Genomic DNA, 22,830 nt, shown 5'->3' on the forward strand with positions numbered 1-22,830 from the left:
AAAGAGCCGGGTGTGGTGGCGCACGCTTGTAATCCCTGCACTTGGGAGGCGGAGACAGGAGGATTGCGCTGGTTCAGAGCCAGCCTCTCTGGCTTAAGAGACCCTGTTTCCAAATAAAAAAATATAAAATAGGTCTGGGAGTGTAGCCCGGAGGTAGAAGGGCTTCCAGGAACCCCAGTACCACAAAAAAAAAAGAAAAAAAAGAAGGGAAAGAGGAAGGAGAAGTGGATGGAGAAGAAAAGGAGGAGGATTTATTGTTTCCTGAGTCCCAACTATGAGCTCAGTGGGCTCATTCCTGTACTTTGTGCCATTATAGAGACTAGAAGAAGCCCCAAGAGCTGATAATCAGGATATGGAACTTACATAGAAATTCAATACTATGGCCGAGTGTGGTGGCACACACTTATAATCCCCATGCTTAGGAGGCTGAGACAGGAAGATCGCACAGGTTTGAAGCCAGCCTCAGCTACTTACTGAAGCTCTCAGCAACTTAGTGAGACCCTGTTTCCAAATAAAATATAAAATAGGTCTGGGAGTATAGCCCAGAGGTAGAAAAGCCCTTGGGTTCTATCCCCAGTACCACACACAAAAAGAAAGAAAGGAAGGAAGGAAGGAAGGAAGGAAGGAAGGAAGGAAGGAAGGAAGAAAGGAAGGAAGGAAGGAAGGAAGGGAGGGAGGAAGGGAAAAGAAATCCAATACTTATTTACAAGGGGAAGAGGAAAAAGGAAATTGATCTAAAGGTAGAAACCAAAGAAAAATAATGAAATCTACCAGCCTCACATGGTTTTTGTGTAAATCAATACAAATCCAGGTAATTCCTCCCACGAGTACAGTATAGTATGCTTTAAAGGACATTCTCGCACCTGTTCTCCACAACTACCTTAGCAGTAGATCGAGCAAGTGTTACTAGCCCTATTCTAAAGATACAAGAAACCCAGAGGAAGAGACATGCCTAGGCTATTCAAAGAGCTATGATCTCTTCAACCTCCTGACAACTTCCTCAAAGACCCAAAATCTAAAGAAAGGAAGCTCTCATATGTCCACTTTTATTGTCCTTGGCATTGTCAAGTGTCATGAAAGTTCTTTATATGTATTTGCTTTGAAGGCATGTCCCCCACCTCCCCATACTTTCCCTCAAAATAAGAAAAAACACATTGTTCCCAATAGTTCATTATTAAATAAATTTGCAGCTTATGGGAAAAAAAATGCCCCATCAGATTGTGAGTTCCATGAGGACAAGGTCCAGATTTCTCCTATTTATTGAGAAAACATAGTGCCTGACACATATCTATAAATACCTATTTAATTTAATTTTTGTGTGGTACTTGGGGTGGCAGGGGCTTTTCTATCTCCGGGATATACTCCCAGACCTATTTTATACTTTATTTGGAAACAGGGTCTTACTAAGTTGCTGAGAGCCTCACTAAGTAGCTGAGGCTGGCTTCGAACCTGTGCGATCCTCCTGTCTCAGCCTCCCAAGTGCTGGGATTGCAAGCGTGTACCACCACGCCTGGCTTATAAATATCTATAAAAAACTTAAAAACCTTCTGCTAGAAGCTGGTGGATTGTCTATAAAACATAAAAATTATTTGTATAGATATAAGTTTGTCCCATATCATATAAAAACAGCTGGACAGATTTTCACCAAATCTGGATGTCACATTTAAGATTCTCTAACTTAATATACGTAGTAATTTAAAGAACACTTCAGATAGCTACAGCAATCCTCAAGAACAGCTGATACTAAAGTTGAATAAGAGCACTCCTTTGTATTTTTGCTTACTTGGATAGACTTCCATGTATTAACACATCATAACCAGAAAGAGGCAAACATCGGTCTCTAAGCTGGGCATGGTGGCGCACTTGTAAGCCCAGTACTTGGGAGCCTGAGATGAGAGCCAGCCTCAACTACTTGTCAAGGTCCTTTGCAATTTAATGAGTAGCGCAGAGGTGAAAGCCCCCTGTAAAACACACACACATGCACAATGAGACTCTAGTCAAAAACCATGCTCATAAATACAGGTGTATGCTATAAAAGTGTTTTCAGCCTGGCATGGTGGCACACACCAGTAATCCCAGTATTTGGGAGGCTGAGACAGAGAATCACAGATTTGAGAACAGCCCCAGCAAAGCAAGACTCTCAACAACCTGTTTCAATGAAAAAAACAAAACAAAACAAATAGGGATGGAGGTGTAGTTTAGACGCAGAATGTCCCTAGGGTTCAATCTACAGTACCACAAAAAAAGGAAAAAAAGGAAGAAAGAAAAAATGTTTCCTGCATAGACAACTCTATGTACTGTGTCCCAAGGTAAATAGCTTCAGAGTCTTATATAACTGTATTCATGCAAAATAATGCTTCTCCCTGTTGGTAAAATCCATGAGGGCTCTGTTGTTGTTGTAGTTACTAGAAATTGAACCCAGAGCCAGGTGTGGTGGCGTTCACTTGTATGTAACCCCAGCATTTGGGAGGCCAAGACAGGAAGATCACGGTTCAGGGCCAGCCTCAGCTACTTAGGCCCTTTGCAACTCGGTGAGACCGTTTCAAATAAAGAATAAGCCGGGTGTGATGGTGCACACTTGTAATCCCTGCACTTGGGAGGTTGAGACAGGAGGATCGCACAGGTTCAAAGCCAGCCTTGGCTACATAGAGAGGGTCTCCGCAACTTAGCGAGACTCTATTTCCAAATAAAATATAAAATAGGTCTGGGAGTGTAGCCCAGAGGTAGAATGCCCCTGGGTTCCATTTCCAATACCAAAAAAAAAAAAAAAAGAAAAGAAAAGAAAGGAAATTTAACCCAGAGGCTTTCTACCCCCCAAAACTCCATCCCCTACACTATTTTATTTATTTATTTACTTATCTTGATTGATTTTTTGGTACTGGGGATTGAACCCTGGGACATACAACCTCTGAGCTACACCCTCATCCCTATTTTATTCTTTTATTTTGAAAAGGGTTTCACAAATTTGCAGAGGGCCTCACTAAGCTGAGGTTAGCTGCGAACCTGCGAACCTCCTGTCTCAGCCTCCCAAGTACTAAAATTACGAGCGTGTCCCACAATGCCTGGCTCGTATTTTTAATTTTGAAACAGAGTCCTACTAAGTTGCTGAGGACCTTGCTAAGTTGTTGATGCTGGCTTGAACCTGTGATCTCTTGTCTCAGCCTCCCAAGTGTTGGGATTACAACCATGTACCACTATGCCTGGCTCATTAAATGCATTAAATTTCTTTTTTCTTTTTTTGTGCAGGTCTGGGGATGGAACCCAAGGGCATTCAACCTCCGAGCTACACCCCCTGCCCTATTTTTTATTCTTTTTGTGTGTGTGTGTGTGGTGCTGAGGATGGAACCCAGAGGTTCTTTACTTTCAGGCTACACTCCCAGACCTATTTTCTATTTTATTTGGAAACAGGGTCTCACTAAATTGCTGAAAGCCTCACTAAGAAGCTGAGACTGGCTTCGAACCTGTGCGATCCTCCTGTCTCAGCCTCCCAAGCGCGGGGATTACAAGTGTGCACCACTACGCCCGGCTTTATTCTTTATTTTGAAACCGGGTCTCACTGAGTTGCAGAGGGCCTCACTAAGTAGATGAGGCTGTCCGTGAACCTTGATCCTCTGGTCTTAGCCTCCCGAATGCTGAGTTTACTTGTAATCCCAAATGCAGGGATTACAAGTGTGCGTCACCACGCCCGGCTATTAAATGCATTTTCTAAATTTAGGTTTTATTATTATTTCAGTTGAGGGCAACAAAGAAGACTGGAAAGCGAAAATTAGGGAAAGTTTCACAAAGAAGTTCATATAGTTCTGAAAAAATTAGTAGGCCTTAGGCCCAGATAAGAAACAGAATTTATCAAGCTGGGCATGGTGGCGCATGCTTATAATCTCAGCATTCGGGAGGCTGAGATAGGAGTATCGTGCAGGTTCGAAGCCAGTCTCAGTTACTTAGTGAGGCCCTTTAAGCTCAGTGAGACCTTGTTTCAAAATAAAGAATAAAAAATAGGGCTGGGGTTGTCGCTCAGAGATAGAATGCCACTGGGTTCCATCCCCAGTACCACAAAAAGAAGAAAAAGAAGAAAGAGATGGAGGAGGAGGAAGAGGAGGAGGAGGAAGAGGAGGAGGAGGAGGAGGAGGAACAGACCTTATCCTTATTTAGGCAGAGGAGAACAATGTTAGAGTTAAGATGTAGAAGCTGAAAACCATGACCATTCTAAAGGCCAATGCCAATCCTAGATACTATTTTCATCTATCAGTGGTGCTAAATCATTTACCTATTTATTTTGGGGTTTTTTTATGCAGATGTGGTCCTAGGGATTGAACCCTAGTGACATTCTATCTCCAAGTTACACCCCCATCTCTATTTTATTTTTTTATGAAACAGGACCTCCCTAGGTTGATAAGAGTCTCACTACTTGCTAAGGCTGTCTTCAAACCTGTGATTCTCCTGTCTCAGCCTCCCAAGTACTGGGATTACATGTGTCACTGCACCCAGCTTGTTTGTTTGTTTGTTTGTTTGTTTGTTTGTTTTATTTTATGGTGGTACTGGGGTTCCTGGAAACCCTTTTACCTCCAGACTACACCTCCAGACCTATTTTATATTTTTATTTGGAAACAGGGTATCTTAAACCAGAGAGGCTGGCTTCGAACCTGTGCGATCCTCCTGTCTCCGCCTCCCAAGCGCGGGGATTACAAGTGTGCGCCACCACACCTGGCTTTGTTTTGAGATAGGGTCTTGCTAAATTGCCCAGGCTGTCCTTTAACTTCTGATCCTCTTGCCTCAGCCTCTCAAATAGCTGGGACTGCATTTGTGAGCCACCACACTCAGCTTCCTAATGCTAAATTTATTGAATATAAAGTATTATACTTGGGTAGTTATGCTTTGTCTACTTTCACACAGCTAAAACAGCTTTATTTCTAGTTGAGTGGTAGTGACATAAGCTGATATTTACGATTTAAAAATATCTTTGCTTTGTAAAATTTTAAATCGGCAGTGTCTTGGTTCTTTGCTAAAGCATTCATGAAATTTTTGTGTGTGTGTGGGTCTGGGGGTGGAACCCAGGGGCATTCGACCTCCAAGCTACACCCCCTGCCCTATTTTTTATTCTTTATTTTGAAACCAGGTCTCACTGAGTTGCAGAGGGCCTCACTAGGTAGCAGAGGCTGTCCGCGAACCACGATCCTCTGATCTCAGCCTCCCAAATGCTGGGATTACAAGCGTGCGCCACCATGCCCGGCTAAAGCATTCATAAATTTTTAAAAAGATATATCAACCACTGGTTTAAAATAATATAGCTACTAGGTATGGTGGCACACACTTGTAATCCCAGCATTTGGGAGGCTGAGACAAAAGAATCGCAGTTTGCAGACAGCCTCAGCTACTACTTAGTGAGGCCCTTTGCAACTCATTGAGAACCTGTTCAAAATAAATAAAGAAATAAAGAAATAAAGAAATAAAGAAAGAAAGAAAGAAAGAAAGAAAGAAAGAAAGAAAGAAAGCTTGGAGGTATAATGCCCCTGGGTTCCACCCCCAATACTGCAATAAATAAATAAATAAATAAATAAATAAATAAATAATATAGCAACCAATTCAGTTTAGTACTTAGGTACATTTTGTTGTCTGTAAGACTGAAAAGATAAGATTGGCAAGACCATGGAATTCAAGTAAAGACTGAAAGACTATTCTAGGTTGAAGGAGACTAAAAAGATATAGCAGGTATATATATGTGTGTGTGTGTGTGTGTGTGTATGTATATGTAAATCTTTTGCCTGGTACTTTTACTAAAAAGTATATTATTGGGACAACTTGGAAAAACTGCAATGCAATCTCAGGATTAGATGGTAATGATATATGAATATTGATTTTCCTATTTTGATAGTTTTATTATAGTTTTATAGAAAGTCCTTGTTTGTTGGAAATATACACTAAGATATTCAGGAATCTATATGTTACCCTCAAGTGGATGAGGAAAAAAAGGTTATTTGTATTTGCAACTTTTCTACAAATTTAATAATTTTATCATTCTCATTATAATAAGTCTTTTTAGCATCTTTACTCATCTTCTATCTCAGCTAATCCTTGTGACAATCTTTGGAAATTAATAGAACAAGATTTGCTACCCCATTTGAAAAGACAGTAAACTGAGATTCAGAAGAATGTCATTACTTACAGAAGATCACAAGGCAGCTTCTGCCTCTGCCTAGAGATCCTCTGGACAGGCTTCTTATTCTTTATAATACAAACATGAACAAGAGAATGATCTTTTCATAAGGTAAGTTTGGTACGCCATGTCCTTACTTGGAACTCCCTTGCACTTGTCACAACTGCAATTTTACATCTCTATGCATGGAACCCAAATTCCTGACCCTTCCCCCAGAGCTTCTCCTCCCATTATCTTTTCCATCTCAACTAATAAAAGTTCCTTTTTTTCCAGTTGCTCAGAGAAAACACACACACACACACACACACACCCTTGAAAATGTTCCTGCCCTCCATTGTCTTATATCATGTATCAAGTTCCTCAGTAAATTTTATTAACTTTGCCTTCAAAATATCCAATATTATGACCACTTTTCATGACCTCTACGATTATCTCTATTATAAAACCTTGCCTAAACTATTTTAATTGCCCCCTTAACAGTCTCCTTGCTATTTTCCCAAAGCTGTTATCAAGGTAGTATGCATACTATATATTGTAGATGCTTACTTTAAAATTCTGCTTAGCTGGGCGTGATGGTGTACATTTGTAATCTCGGTACTTAGAAGGCTGAGATAGGAAGATCACAGGTTCACAGCCAACCTTAGCAATGGAATGAGACCCTCTGCGACTTAATGAGACTCTATTTCAAAATAAAAAATAAAATACTGCTAAGAGTATAGATTGGAAGTAGAATGCCCCTGGGTTCAATCCCAAGTACCACAAAAATATTGCTTAATGAATGGATGAATGAGCATATCTCAGTTAAGGGAAGGATGTCACTTCTAGGTTTATACTTTAATGTCTTTAGTTTTATAAATTATAGTCAACACTCCCTAAAGCAGCCCCAAACTCCCTAAGTAAACTACTAACTAGATAGGTGACAAATTGTCAGAGAAGCTAAGGCTGTGTAAGTAGAGGCACCATGTCTGGACCAAGGACTATAAATGGCCTCCTGTCCAGAACAAAGTGTGAGTGCTGTAAGAACCTGGTCGAACCACTCCTACTCTCAAGTTCCTTATCTGTCAAGTGTCCTGAAGCTTACCCACCATCTACACCTAGTTACCTGCACTGCTTTTGTTCTTCTAGGTTACTCTAAAATGTTATCTTTCCATTCCATTCCCACCAGCAGCACCCCAGGTTAGGCCTCTCTACCCTGAATAACAAACCCTCAGTTTCCTGGCATCATGTTCCCGCTTCTAGATTACCCTTAAACCCAGCGGTGACTTCATCATTCTCCTGTATAAAACTCCTTCATCTAGCCGGGTGTGGTGGCGCACGCTTGTAATCCCCGCGCTTGGGAGGTAGAAACAGGAGGATCACGTAGGTTTGAAGCCAGCCTCTCTGGCTTAAGAGAGCCTGTTTCCAAATAAAAATATAAAATAGGTCTGGGAGTGTAGCCCGGAGGTAGAAGGGTTTCTAGGAACCCCAGTACCACCCCACACACACACACACACACACACAAAAAAAAAAAAAATTATATACACACACACACACACACACACACACACACACACACACACATTCCTTCATCTATCTCTAAATATAGTAAGCTATGATACGTGGACCTCATCCACTGTTGAAAACAACTCGATTCCTCTTTCTCTCACTCTCTACATCCAATCCAAGTCATCAAATTCTTTGGGATCTTGATTCAAAATTGATTCCGATTTTGACTATTTCTGGCCATCTTCACTATTAATACCATGCCTTTATTATTATCTCTTGCCTAGGTGTGTGTGTGTCTGTCTCTGTCTCTGTCTCTCTCTCTCTCTCTCTCTCTCTCTCTCTCCTTCTCTTCTCTCTCTCTCCTCTCTCTCTCTCCTCTTCTCTCCCTCCTTCTCTCTTCTCTCTTCTCTCTCTCTCTCTCTCTCTCTCTCTCTTTCTCTCTCTCTCTCTCTCTCTCTCTCTCTCTCTCTCTCTGTACTGGGGATGGAACCCAGGGGCATTCTACCTCTAATCTACACCCCCAGTCCTATTTTTTATTCTTTATTTTGAAGCAGGGTCTCACTGAGTGACAAAGGGCCTCACTAAGTAGCTGAGGCTGTCCACCAACCGAGATCCTCCTGTCTCAGCCTCCCGGATGCTGGGATTACAAATGTGCACCACCACCTCGGCTGCTTGCCTAGATTTCTATAATAGCCTTCTAATTAGTCTCCAGACTTCTACTTTTACCCTTCTACAATCTACTCCATAGAAAAGAGAGATCCTAAATACATGGCTATTATCATGTCTGTGCTCAAGATTGTCTACTGGTTTCCTATTTCACCATGAATAAAAGTCAAAGGCTATGTCGGCTTTTGAGTTTCTACATGATCTAACATCCTGCTGACCTCAGTACCACTCGTTCTGTTCCTAGCTCACACTTCTTAAGCTCACTGACTTCCCAGCTGAAGGAGCACACCGGCAGCGCACACTGGCTCTCCTATCCATCTGGAATCTCTCCCCTCACTAGCCCAGCTCTGCATGGCACACTCCATCATCTTCAAATCTCTGCCCCAAAGTCACCTTATCAGAGGGTCCTTTCCTTATCAGTCCCCACTCTGCTTTGTTATCGCCTTTCCTCTGCTCTGTAGTGTGTGTGTGTGTGTGTGTGTGTGTGTGTGTGTGTGTGTGTGTGTTACTGGGGATGGAACCCAGCGCGGCTGGTGAACCTGCAAGATCCTCCCGTCTCCGCCTCCCAAGAGCAGGGATTTTACAAGAGTGCACCACCATGCCTGGCTCTGCCCAACTCCTTTCTAATCTTAAGAGCTCTATGAGATAAAAGGTGTGTGTGTGTGTGTGTGTGTGTGTGTGTGTGTGTGTGTGTTGTTAAAGATTAAACCCAGGGATATTCATTTTACCTATACCCTCAGCCCTATTTTATTCTTTATTTTATTCTTTATTTTGAAACAGGGTCTCACTAAGCTGTAGAAGGTCTTGCTACGTTGCCAAGGCTGGCTGTGAACCTGCACAATCCTCCTGTCTCGGCCTACCAAGTAGTGATATTACAAGCATGTACCACCACAGCTGGCTGATAAAACCTATTTTTAGTAGCCAGGCATGGTGGCGCACACTTGTAATCCTAGCATTCGGGAGGCTAAGACTGGAGGATCGAGGTTTGTGGACAGCCTCAGGTGCTTAGTGAGGCCCTCTGCAACTCAGTGAGACCCAGTTTCATAATAAAGAATAAAAAATAGGGCTGGGGCTGTAGCTCGGAGGTCGAATGCTCCTGGGTTCCATCCCCAGACCCACACACACAAAAAGCTATTTTTATTCATATTTTACAATTGAGAAAACTAAGGCTCAAGAGGTTAAGTAACTTCTCCAAGATCAAACAGCTAGTGTCAGAAATAGGACTCAAACTAGGTTAGTTTGACACCAAAATCCATTCTCTTAACTTTGTTATACTTACTCCCTACAATGCCTTCTCCTTTCTGTGAAAATATTGTATAAGTGACGCCTTACAGTTTGGCCCTAAATTGCTTTCAGGCTTTGGGAGGGGGTACTGTGGATTAAACCCTGGGGCATTCTTCCCCTGAGCTATAGCCCCAGTCTTATTTTATTTTTTACTTTGGCCGAGCGTGGTGGCGCACGCTTGTAATCCCCGCGCTTGGGAGGCGGAGACAGGAGGATCGCGCAGGTTCGAAGCCAGCCGCGCTGGCGTAAGAGACCCTGTTTCAAAAATATAAAAAATAGGTCTGGGAGTGTAGCCCGGAGGAAGAAGGGCTTCCAGGAACCCCAGTACCACCAAAAAAAAAAAAAAAAAAAAAAAAACACAAAAACAAAAAACAAAAACAAAAAAAAAACTTCTACAATTATTTTATTTTTTACTTTGAAACAGAGTCTCACTAAGTTGCTGAGAGCTTTTCTCAATTGCTGAGGCTGGTCTCAAACCTTTGATCCTCCTGTTTTAGCCTCCCCAGTACTGGGATTACAGGCATGTACCACCACTCCCAGCCAAGCTATTCTATAGAGGCCTATTCGGTCTTCCCAAATAGAATGTAAACTCCACGAGACCAGAGTCTGGAACATTTAAACCTGATAACAAATTTTATCTGATAATTTTTAAACAAATTAATTTAAATCGATTTATTAATATGGCTAATTTTTCATCTGTCGCAGCAAGCACTGGACTACTAGAATAAAGAGAACAGTTGACTGGGAATGAGAATATCTGGAAATTAGTCTCAATTCTGTCTTCAAACATGTATATGAAGCCGGGCGTGGTGGCGCACGCGTGTAATTCCAGCATTTGGGAAGCTGAGATCGAAGATCACAGTTCGCGGACAGCCTCAGCTACTTAGTGAGGCACTTCCTAACTTAGTGAGACCCTGTTTCAAAATAAAAAATAAAAAATAGGGCAGGCAGGGGGTGTAGCTCAGAGATCAAATGTCCCTGGGTTTCATCCTCAGATCTGCATAAAACATAAATAAATAAAATAAATGACCCTTAGTCAAATCATTCAGCCTCTCTGGCCATTAATGTACAGATTATAAAGGGAGTTGACTTAGATGGACTCTAACAATCACTTAAAAGTTCTAAAAATACCACTATTCCATGAACATTTACAATGTGTCAAGCCAAAAGCAAAAGCCCAAATTCTTCCTTGCTATGGTTCCATTTTAGCTAATTGAAGTTTTTTTCTAAGAGCACTATTTCTCTTGTGAATTATTTCAGTGCATATTAGACCTGTTCCCATACAAGGAACAAGATCAACAGGTTAACAGTGAATGTCAACAGCAAAGGGATCCCCAGCTGAACAACAGTAATGTGCTCGCTAACCACTCACACTTGTACAGTTTTTTCTGATTAATAAATAAATGCTTTACAACATCATCTTATTTGGTTCTTATAACTATCTAGTGAGGAAGACAGGGTAGGATATTATACCCTGGTTATGAAATAGGAAACTGACTGAGACCGTTAAATGCCTCGCCTGTGGTTACAGAGCAGGTTACTGGCAGAGTTGGAATAAAAACCTAAGTTTAGCCAGGCATGGTGGTGCACACCTCTAATCCCAATACTTGAGAGGCTGAGAAAAGGAGGATTGCAGGTTCACAGCCAGCCTCAGCAACTCTGTGAGGTCATGTGCAACTTACTGAGAACCTTTTTCATAATAAAACAATAGAATAAAATAGAGCTGGGGGTGTAGCTTGGAGGGAGAATGCCCCTGGGTTTAATCCCTAGTAACACACACACACACACACACACACACACACACACACCCCTAAATTTCACTGAGCATGGTGGTGCACACTTGCAATCCCAGTACTTGGGAAGCTGAGACAGGAGGATTGCAGGTTCATGGCCAGCCTCAGCAATTTAATACGTTCTTCCAACTTAGGGAGACCCTACTTTGAAAATAAAAAATAAATTAGCATTGGGGATGTAGCTCAGAGGTAGAATGCCCCTGGGTTCAATCTCTAGGAAAGAAAGAAAGGAAGGAAGAAATCTCTAAGTTTCCTATCTATGAGGTTAGAGTATTCTCAATAAATCATACAAATTAGGCAAATTTTGGCTGAGTGCCAATTTATCTATTTATTGTATGTGGCACGGGGAATTAAACCCAGTGGCATTCTCCCTCCAAGCTACACTCCCAGCTCTTTTTTTTTTTTTTTTTTTTTTTTTTTTGTACTAGGGCATTCTACCTCCAAGCTATACACAGTCCTATTTTTTTAGTCCTTTTTATTTTTGAAACAGGGTCTCACTGAGTTGTGAAGGGCCTCACTAAGTAGCTGAGGCTGTCTGCAAACTGGGATCTTCCAGCCTCCGCCTCCCGTAGGCTAGTCTTGAACCTACAATCTTTTGTTTCAGCCTCACAAGTACTCCGAAGTACACCATCACACCTGGCTTGAATGTCAATTTAGTTCTTCCATGAAGCATCCAACCTGCATGGGTTTTGGCAAATGTAATGCCCTAATTACTAGAACTTTGTGGGCTCAGTATAGTAATACTTCCTAAACAGCTGAGTTGCTAGAAATCAGGCTTGGATTTGAACCTTGACTCTACCACTTACTCTAGAATCTTATTCACTATGTAACCCTTTTAGCCTTCATTGATACTTAGCAACTTTGTGAGGTACTCTGCAATTTAGTGAAACTCTGTTTCAAAATAAAAATAAACTAGGTGTGGTGGCCCACACTTGTAATCCCAGTATTGGGTGGCTGAGATAGGAGGATTACAGGTTTGAGGACAGCCTCAGCATGTAGTGAAACTCTCATCAACCTAGTGAGATCCTGTTCAAAATAAAAAATAGGTCCGGGGGAACCAGGTGTGGTGGTACACGCTTCTAATCCCAGTATTTGGGAGGCTGAGACACGGGGATTGCAGGTTCATGGACAGCCTCAGCTACTTAGTGAGGCCCTCCACAACCTAGTGAGACCCTGTTTCAAAATAAAGAATAAAAAATAGGGCAGGGGCTGTAGCTCAGAGGTAGAATGCTCCTGGGTTCCATTCCCAGACCCGCAAAAATATAAAAAAATAAAAAATAGGGCTGGGAGCATAGCCCCGAGGTAGAATGCCCCTTGGCTCAATCTCTAGTACCACAAAACATTACATACATATATACATATTAAAAATAAAAATAAGCCAGGCGTGGTGGCACACACTTGTAATCCCAGCATATGGGAGGCTGAGAATTTAGGGGCATTCTACCTCCAAACTGCACCCTCGATCTTTTTTATGTTTTCCTTTGCTGAGAGTCTCACTAAGTTGCTGGGTCTGTCCTCAAAACTGTAATTCTCAGCCAGGCGTGGTGATGTACACCTGTAATCCCCGCACTTAGGAGACTGAGACAGGAGGATCGCGCGGGTTCGAAGCCAGGTTCAGCTACTTAGTGAGGCTCTCAGCAACTTAGTGAGACCCTGTTCCCAAATAAAATATAAAATAGGTCTGGGAGCATAGCCCGGAGGTAGAAAGCCCCTGGGTTCCACCTCCAGTACTACTACTACTAATAATAATAATAATTCTCCTGTCTCAGCCTCCCAAGTACTAGGATTGCAGCTGTGTGCCACCATGCCCAGTTGAAAAATGCTCATTTAGCATTTTTTTAAATCCAGTTTTTATAATAGCTCTAATAATATTTGGTGATATAAACAAATCCCCATTTAAATTTAACATATATATAATATATTATATATAATATATTATATATTATATATAATATTATATATTATATATATATAATATTATATATTATATATAATTAATACCTAAACCAGGTGTGGTGGCGCACGCTTGTAATCCCAGCATTCTGGAGGATCACAGACAGCCTCAGCTACCTAGTGAGGCCCTCTGCAACTCAGTGACACCTGGTTTTAAAATAAAGAATAGCCGGGCGTGGTGGCGCACGCTTGTAATCCCCACGCTTGGGAGGCGGAGCCAGGAGGATCGCGCAGGTTCAAAGCCAGCCGCGCTGGCATAAGAGACCCTGTTTCAAAAATATAAAATAGGTTTGGGAGTGTAGCCCGGAGGTAGAAGGGCTTCCAGGAACCCCAGTACCACCAAAAAAAAAAAAAAAAAAGAAGAAGAAGAAGAAGAAAAAATAGGGCAGGGGGTATAGCTTGGAGGTCGAATGCCCCTGGGTTCCAGCCCCAGACCAACAACAAAAAAAAAGTATAAATATATATATATACACAATATATATACATATATATATAATTATTAATACCTAATGTTTCATTAAAGTGGCATGATTTGGAATGCCAAGTGTTTGAGCACCTCTAATTATCTTTAATACAATTTAGGAACATACAAATATAATCCTAAAAAAGTCTATTACTATTAACAATTTTTTGTTTAGAGGACACCAGATTGGAAAACTGTCCTCTTAAGCTTTGTAATTTAGAAGATATTTAGGAAATACAAATATTCTTAAGTCAGTAATAATTAATGTTACAGTGCATATAAATTAACTTAACCATTACCTTTGGATTTAGAATTCATTGCTCAGTAAGATAACTATAATTACAGGTCTATGTAGGTTAACAGTACTGACAAAAGTCAAAGAATAGGAGCTGCACATGGTGGTGCATGCTTGTAATCTCAGCATTTGGGAGGATGAGACAGGAGGATCTTGGTTTGTGGACAGCCTCAGTTACTACTTAGTGAGGTCCTTTGTAATTCAGTGAGACTCTGTTTCAAAATAAAGAAGAAAAAAATAGGGCTGGAGGTATAGCTCGGAGGTAGAATGCCCCTGGGTTCCATCCCCAGTACGCAACCTGATGGAAAATTCCCTCCCCTTCTCTCTGTAATAGAGGTCGAACACAGGGGCATTCTACCTCTGAGCTATACCCCCAGCCCTATTTTATTCTTTATTTTGAAACAGAGTCTCACTAAATTGGGAGGGCCTCACTAAACTGCTGAGGCTGGCCAGGAACCTGTGATCATCCTGTCTCAGCTTCCTAAATACAGAGATTACAAGTGCTAAAATGTATCTCTTTTATACAATAATAAAATATTCCGTAAAAAATAAGCAGATGTAAGATGGGCATAGCATATTTAGCCCTTAGATGTATACACTTCTCTAGTCACAAATATATAAGGTGCCACTTGGCTTGAAGTGCCAATTCTAAGCTGAGCATAGTGATGCACATCTGTAATCCCAATAACTGGGAGGCTGAGACAGGACGATCATAGGTCAGAGGACAGCCTCAGCAACCTAAGGAGGTCCTCCATATCTTAGTGAGATACTGTTTCCAATTAAAAAACAAAATAGGGCTAAGGTGTAGCTCAGAGGTATAATTACCATGGGTTCAATCCCCAGTACCACAAAAAATAATTTAAAAATAAAATAAAATAAAAAATAAATGCCAACTCGACACGCATTAATTATATTACTAGTTATATGATTTGAAGAAAGTAATTTTTGTCTTTTTTTTTTTTTTTTTTTTTTTTTAGTAGTAGGAATTGAACCCAAGGGCATTCTACCTTTGAGCTACACTCCAGCCCTTTTTACTTTTTATTTTGAAACAGGGTCTTGCTAAGTTGCTGAGGATCTTGCTAAATTGTGAGGCTGGACTCAAACCTGCATCCTCCTGTCTTAGCCTTTCAAGTAGTGGGACTATAAGCATGTGCCACCGCACCCCAGTGAGGGACGTAATTTAACTTCCTTGAGGTATTTTTCCTCACTTAGACATTAAGTTTATGATATTTTGTTTACTCTATTGAATTGTCATAAGCATCAAATATACTAATGGGTTTTATTATTTTAATGGTGTACTTATTTATTTTTATCATAACCATAAGTGAAGAAAAATTTTAAAGAGTAAAAACAGGATTTCAGAGAAAAACATTCAGTGTATAGTGGTTCTTCTTGAGTAATAAGAATGCTGTCCACAATGTATTCATCTGGTTCATGAATCTTATGGCTCACAAGCTCAAATGAAATTTATTATAGATGGTTGTATTATAAGCCTAGCCTTAAGAAAGTTTAAGCAAACACTTAAAGAATATTTTTGTAATTGGGTAAAAATCCTGCAATTTTCCAATCATTTTAAAACTAGAGAATAGTGCTGGGCGTGGTGGCACATACCTGCAATCCCCGCGCTTGGGAGGTTGAGACAGGAGGATCACACAGGTTCGAAGCCAGCCTCAGCTACTTAGTGAGGCTCTCAGCAACTTAGTGAGACCCTGTTTCCAAATAAAAATATAAAACAGGTCTGGGAGTATAGCCCGGCGGTAGGAAGCCCCTGGGTCCCACCCCCAGGTACCACTAAATTAATGGATTTTAAAACACTTTCTGAAATACTATATAAATATGAGCAGTCACTCTATCTGCCACAGATTATAAAATAAACATTTTTTACCAGTAAAAAGCAACTTTATCTCCAAGTTTTTTCTCAATGACATTTCGATCCAGCACATTATAGCAGATGTTGGTGGTCGCTCCTTTCATCCACTCAATGAAGATTTTCCCTTTAGTCACATCAAAGTTGTACTGGAGGAAGGGACCGGGGCATGGGGTCTTCCAATAAAATTCCTTGGCTATGTCTCCCCAAAACTCTGCAACGAAAAGTGAAGGCCAGATATCACTAAGCTCTTGTACGTGTTTATCCTCAGATGGCTTACCCATCTAAGCACACGACCAAGTTACAATTTCCCTGCCCTAAGAGCCACCACCTGGGTTCCTCCTTTACCTGACTAAATTTTATTACCTACCACAGTCCTAACCCACCTTCTGTACCCACAGGCTGAATCTTAATTCAGGTTCTTCAGCTTTCCTCTAAACATTCTGTCTTTCACCATCTATTCAAATGGAGCACAATGCCTAGTACATAATAAGCAGTCAATAAATTTTTAATGAAATAATTAGTGAAAAAATTCTTTACCCATACAGCATTCCATGATCATCTCTTTCTTCTCTTAATTTGTCTTATCTCCCTTAGCAATTATTTAGTGAGAATCTCCTTCTACTACTACTTGTATAAGCTTTACTCACTGTGTTACTTTTGTGTGTGTGTGTGTGGTACTGGGGATTGAACCCAGGGGTATTCTACATCTGAGTGACACCTCCAGCTCAAATTACATTTTTAAAATTTTGAAACATGGTCTCGCTAGGTTGATGAGAGCCTCACAACTTGCTGAGACTATCCTTGAACCTGCGATCCCCCTGCCCCAGCCCTCCTAGTACTAGGATTACAGGCATGTGCCACTATGTCCAGCTATGTGACTTTAACATACTTATATGTATTATCTCATTTCGTCTTTACCAGAACCCTAAGAGCGTTTATTCATGTTACAGACTGAAAAAACACAGCTCCAAGAGGTTAAAAAACTTGTCCAAGGTTACACAATTTACTAAAATTTGAACTTCCCTGAGGATATTTTACTAAAGTCCAAAAAATGAATAGGAGTTTTTCTTTACTCCCTTGCCAAATGAGAGAGTATTGGGATGAGAGGGAACCAAGAGTTTACGTTAAGACAAACTGCTTGAGGCTGAAACAGTGAGAACAGAGAAAAGTAACAGGAGTGTGTGAGTGAGTGAGTGAGTGAGTGAGTGAGTGTATGTGTGTGTGTGTGTGTGTGTGTGTGAGTGTGTGTGTGTGTGATGATGAGGACTGAGACCAGGAGCATTTTACCTGGCTAAACTCCCCAGCCCTATATTATTTTTTTAAATTTGGAAACAGGGTCTTGTTAAGTTGCCGAGAGTCTCACTAAATTGCTGAGACTGGCTTTGAATCTGTGAACTTCCTGTTTCAGCCTCCCAAGTACTGGGATTACAGGTGTGTGCTACCACGCCTAGCAGAATAACAGGAATATTTACTCTGGAGTTGATGCATAACTGGGTAGATCATACAATTCTTCTGTGTGTGACAAGGAATATGGTACTGATCCCAATAGTAATGGACAACCATCTAATAGTTTCAAGCAAGAGAGTGATATGATGATCAGATTTACACTCTTAAAATATGTGCCTTGTTGCTGGGCGTGGTGGCGCACACTTGTAATCCCTGCATTCGAGAGGCGGAGACCAGAGGATTGCAGTTCATGAACAGCCTCAGCTACTTGGCAAAGCCCTTTGCAACTCAGTAAGACCCTGTTTCAAAAATAGACTAAGCCGGGCATGGTGGTGCATGCTTGTAATCCTAGCGCTTGGGAGGCTGAGACAGGAGGATCGCACAGGTTTGAAGCCAGCCTCAGCTACTTAGTGAGGCTCTCAGCAACTTAGTGAGACCCTGTTTCCAAATAAAGTATAAAATAGGTCCGGGAGTAGAGCCCGGAGTTAGAAAAACCCCTGGGTTCAACCCCCAGGACCACAAAAAAATAAAATAAAATAAAATAAAATAGATAAAAATATAGGGCTGGGGTGTAGCTCAGAGGTACAATGCCCCAGGGTTTCTTCCCCAATACCAATATACATATATATGCCTTGTTACACACACACACACACACACACACACACACACACACACACACATATATATATATATATATATATATATATATATATATATGCCTTGTTAATCTGAAGAAAATGTACTCAACAGGTAAAACAAGAGAATGCAGAGAATTCAGGATATTCTGAGTACTGGATCAAGAGTTAGAGGGAAAGCGACACTTTCAACCATACCAATGGAAGGAACCTTAAGAGATTATCACCTCCTCGTTTCATAAGAAACCAAATTATAAAGGCTAAGTAATTTGCTCAAGGTTATACAATTTAGAATTTATACAGTCTAGGTCGGGCATGGTGGTTCATGTCTATAGTCCCAGCTACTTGTGAGGGTGAGGCTGAGGGGCTGCTTAAGCCCACAAATTCAAAACATCCTGGGTAACATAGAAGGACACCATCTCAAAGCTAAACAAATAAACTGGGTCCAGTGGTGCATGCCTATAATCCCAGTACTTGGAGGTACCAGGATGATAGCAGGTTCCAGGCTAGCCTGGACAATTTATCTAGACCCTGTTTCAAACTTAAAAAATTCTAAAAGGGCTAGAGGTGTAGTTCAGAGGTAGAATGCCCTTGGGTTCAATTCTTAGTACCAAAAGGTAAACAACAAAGAACTTATATAATCTAGTTGAAGAGATAAGACTAACACATAAAATAATTTTGTTTTTGTTTTTGTGGTAATGGGGATTGAACTCAGGGGCATTCTACCTCTGAATATATCCCCAGCCACTTATTTATTTATTTATAGTACTGGAGCATAAACCCAGGGGCATCCTACCTCTGAGCTAGATCCCCAGCCCTACTGGATCACAGGCATGTACCACTACACCCAACTTCCTTATTTATTTATTTATTTATTTATTTATTTATTTATTTTGTGGTAATGGGGATGGGGCCCAGGGGCCTACTACCTCTGTGCTATACTCCCAGATCTAATTTATGTTTTATTTGGAAACAGGGTCTCACTATGTTGCTGAGAGCCTCACTAAGTAGTTGAGGCTGGCTTTGAACTTACGTGATCCTCCTGTCTCCCTGTCTCAGCTTCTCAAGTACCAGAATTACGAGCATGCGCCACCATGCCCAGCTCTTCTTTTTTATTTTAAAAAAGTGTCTAAGTCAAGCATGGTGGCGCATGCTTGTAATCCCATCATTTGGGAGGCTGAGACCGGCAGATGGCGGTTCACGGACAGCCTCAGCTACTTAGTGAGGCCCTCCACAACTCAGTGAGACCCTGTTTCAAAATAAAGAATAAAAAATTGGGTAGGGGTTGTAGCTCGGAGGTCTAATGTCTCTGGGTTCCATCCCCAGACCCACACACACAAAACAAAATTTTAAAGTGTCTACAGCATGGTACTGCCACAAAAACAGATACATAGACCAATGGAGCAGAATAGAAGACCCAGAAACATGTTCACACACTTTTAGCCAATTGATTTTTGACAAAGGAGCCAAAAACATACACTGGAAAAAAGATAGCCTGTTCAACAAATGGTGTTGGTGTTGGCAAAACTGGTTAACCATATGCAGAAAATTGGAAATTAATCCCACTTTCTCACCCTGCACAAGAGTCAATTCAAGATGGATCAAGGACTTGGAAATTAAACCAGAGACCTTGAAGCTCCTTGAAGAGGGCATAGGTCCAACACTGCAACACATAGGCACAGATAAACACTTTCTCAACAAGACCCCAAAGGCACAACAAATTAAAAGGTGAATCAATACGTGGGATTGCATGAAACTGAAGAGCTTCTGTTCAGCAAAGAAATTTATCAAGAACCTCAACCGAGAGCCAACAGAATGGGAGAAGATTTTTTGCCACATACACCTCTGATAGAGGGCTAATATTTAGAATATACAGAGAACTCAAGAAACTCAACACTAAAAAAACAAATAATCCAATAAAAAAATGGGCAAGCAAACTAAAGAGACACTTCATGAAAGAAGAAATTCAAATGGCCAATAAATACATGAAAAAATGCTCAACATCATTGGCAACAGAATGGCAATCATTCAAAACACAAACAACAGAGAAAGGCCCTTCCTTTCTGTCTGGCGGCAGCCATCAGGTAAGCCAAGATGGGCTTGTACAAGTACATCCAGGAGCTATGGAGGAAGAAGCAGTCGGACGTGATGCGCTTTCTGCTGTGGGTCCACTACTGGCAATACCGCCAGCTCTCGGCGCTGCACCGGGCTCCCCGCCCCACCCGGCCGGATAAAGCGTGCAGGCTGGGATACAAAGTCAAGCAAGGCTATGTCATATACAGGATTCGGGTGCGCCGGGGTGGCCGCAAGCGCCCAGTTCCTAAGGGTGCAACCTATGGCAAGCCTGTCCATCACGGTGTTAACCAGCTAAAGTTTGCACGAAGCCTTCTGACTGTGGCTGAGGAGAGAGCTGGACGCCACTATGGGGCTCTGGGAGTCCTGAATTCTTACTGGGTTGGTGAAGATTCCACATACAAATTCTTTGAGGTTATCCTCATTGATCCATTCCATAAAGCTATCATAAGAAATCCTGACATCCAATGAATCACTAAGCCAGTCCACAAGCACAGGGAGATGCGCGGGCTGACATCTGCAGGCCGCAAGAATCATGGCCTTGGAAAGGGCCACAAGTTCCACCACACTATCAGTGGTTCCTGCCACGCAGCCTGGAGAAGGCGTAATACTCTCCAGCTCCACCGTTACCGCTAATATAAGTAATGTTTGTAAAATTCATACCTAATAAACAATTTAGGACAAAAACACAAACAACAAAAAATGCTGGTGAGAATGTGGAGAAGTGGGAACTCTAAAACATTGTTGGTGGAATTGCAAATTAGTGCAACCACTTTGGAAAACAGTATGGAGGATCCTCAGAAGAATGGGAACAAATCTACCATTTGATCCAGCAATACCACTTCTGGGTATCTACCCCAAAGAAAAGAAACCAAACTACCAAGCTAATGCATGTGTATCTATGTTCATAGCTGCACAATTCACCATAGCCAAACAATGGAACCAGCCAAGATGTCCACCAACAGATGAACGGATTACAAAACTGTGGGATATGTACACAATGGAATTTTACTCACCCATTTAAAAAAACTCAATTACATCATTTTCAGGGAAATCGATGGAACTGGGGGACATTATGCTAAGCAAGATTAGTCAGTCACAAAAAATAAAAAATCGGATGCTTTCCTTAATATGTGAAAGCTAAGGAGAAATGGGTCATAGGAGGAACTCTAGATGAAAAAGGAAATCCTATAGAGGAGCAAACAAGACAACCTAAATGAGGGAATGGGAGGGGGGAAGAAGGAAATTCTCTGAAACACACAATGTACTTAAACATACCAAAGTCAACCACTAAGCCAAGCATGGGAAGGAGGAATGAGGAGGGAATGGGGTGGGAATTGAGTAGGTGATAAATGGGTGATGTGTACATGTATGTACACACAAGTTTTTTACCCCAATATGATGTATGAATATACTGTACCAATAATAAATTTAAAAAAAATTAAAAAGTATCTAAGTTGCTGAGGGCCTTGTGAAATAGTTTGAATGTACAAGACCGAATATATTTGAAAACTAAATCACATGATGTACAACTTTTCATTTTATTAAAGAATTCCAACCCAGCCAGGCGTGGTGGCGCACGCTTGTGATCCCAGCATTTGGGAGGCTGAGACCAGAGGATCGCAGTTCGCAAACAGCCTCAGCTACTTAGTGAGGCCCTCTGCAACTCAGTAAGATCCAGTTTCAAACTAAAGAACAAAAAATAGGGCAGGGCTGTAGCTTGGAGGTCGAATGCCCCTGGGTTCCATCCCCAGACCTGCCCCCCCCAAAAAAATCAACCCAAAGTTGGGTGTGGTGGCTCATACCTATAATCCTAATGCTTAGGAGGCTGAGACGGAAGAAATTCAAATTTGAGGACAGCCTCAGCAACTGAGTGAGACTCTGATTAAAAAAAAAGTCCAGCATGATGGTACATGATTGTAATCCCAGTACTTGGGAGGCTGAAACAGAAGATCACAGGTTCACAGCCAGCCTCAGCAACTTAGTGAGATACTGTTTCAAAATAAAAAATAAGCCAGGCGAGGTGTTGCACACTTGTAACCCCAGCATTCAGGAGGTTGAGACAGGAGGATCGCGATTCACAGACAGCCTCAGCTACTTAGTGAGGCCCTTTGCAACTTAGTGAGACGCAGTTTCAAAATACAAAATAAAAAATAGGGCAGGGGGTGTAGCTCGGAGGTTGAATGCCCCTGGGTTTCATCCCCAGACCCGAATAAATAAATAAATAAATAAATAAATAAATATTAAAATATTAAAATATAAAATACAGCTGGGTGTGTAAAATGCCCCTGGGTTCAATCATCAGTAAACACACACACACACACACACACACACACACACACACACACACCCTGCCATTGTATGCTTTTTTTGTTTGTGTGTGATACTGGAGATTGAACCCAGGTGTGTTCTACTTCGGAGCTATACCCCAGACCTATTTTTTATTCTTTATTTTGAAACAGGGTCTCACTAAGTTGCGGAGGGCCTCGCTAAGTAGCTGAGGCTGTCCACAAACCTGGATCCTCCTGTCTCAGCCTCCCAAGTACTGGGATTACAAGCATGTGCCACCACACCTGGCTTCCATTGTATACCTACAAAACTAGCAAAGATTAAAAAAGAATTACACTGGCTGGGCGTGGTGGCGCACACTTATAATCCCAGTACCTGGGTGGCTGACACAGGATAGCAGGTTCAAGAACAGCTTCAACAAGTAGTG

At 41.4% G+C, this 22,830-nt stretch overlaps 1 protein-coding gene and 1 pseudogene across 3 annotated transcripts in view; one reads left to right on the forward strand and one right to left on the reverse strand.

Moving 5' to 3' along the window:
* ACSS2 (acyl-CoA synthetase short chain family member 2) overlaps nucleotides 1-22,830 on the reverse strand; it is a gene marked incomplete at both ends in the record, with an annotated part of 67,639 nt that overhangs the window by 39,529 nt on the left and 5,280 nt on the right. For both annotated transcript variants that reach the window (XM_080716411.1, XM_080716410.1), the window contains one exon: nucleotides 15,976-16,171. In XM_080716411.1, the coding sequence (XP_080572537.1) occupies nucleotides 15,976-16,171 (196 nt within the window). The remainder of the gene's footprint in view (nucleotides 1-15,975; nucleotides 16,172-22,830) is intronic.
* On the forward strand, nucleotides 20,136-20,750 carry LOC308277429 (large ribosomal subunit protein eL15-like; annotated as a pseudogene). Its single transcript has one exon. The product of its transcript is annotated as a large ribosomal subunit protein eL15-like (transcript).

The sequence above is a fragment of the Muscardinus avellanarius genome (assembly GCF_963383645.1).
Source record: "Muscardinus avellanarius genome assembly, chromosome: 19".
NCBI classification, from domain to species: Eukaryota; Metazoa; Chordata; class Mammalia; order Rodentia; family Gliridae; genus Muscardinus; species Muscardinus avellanarius.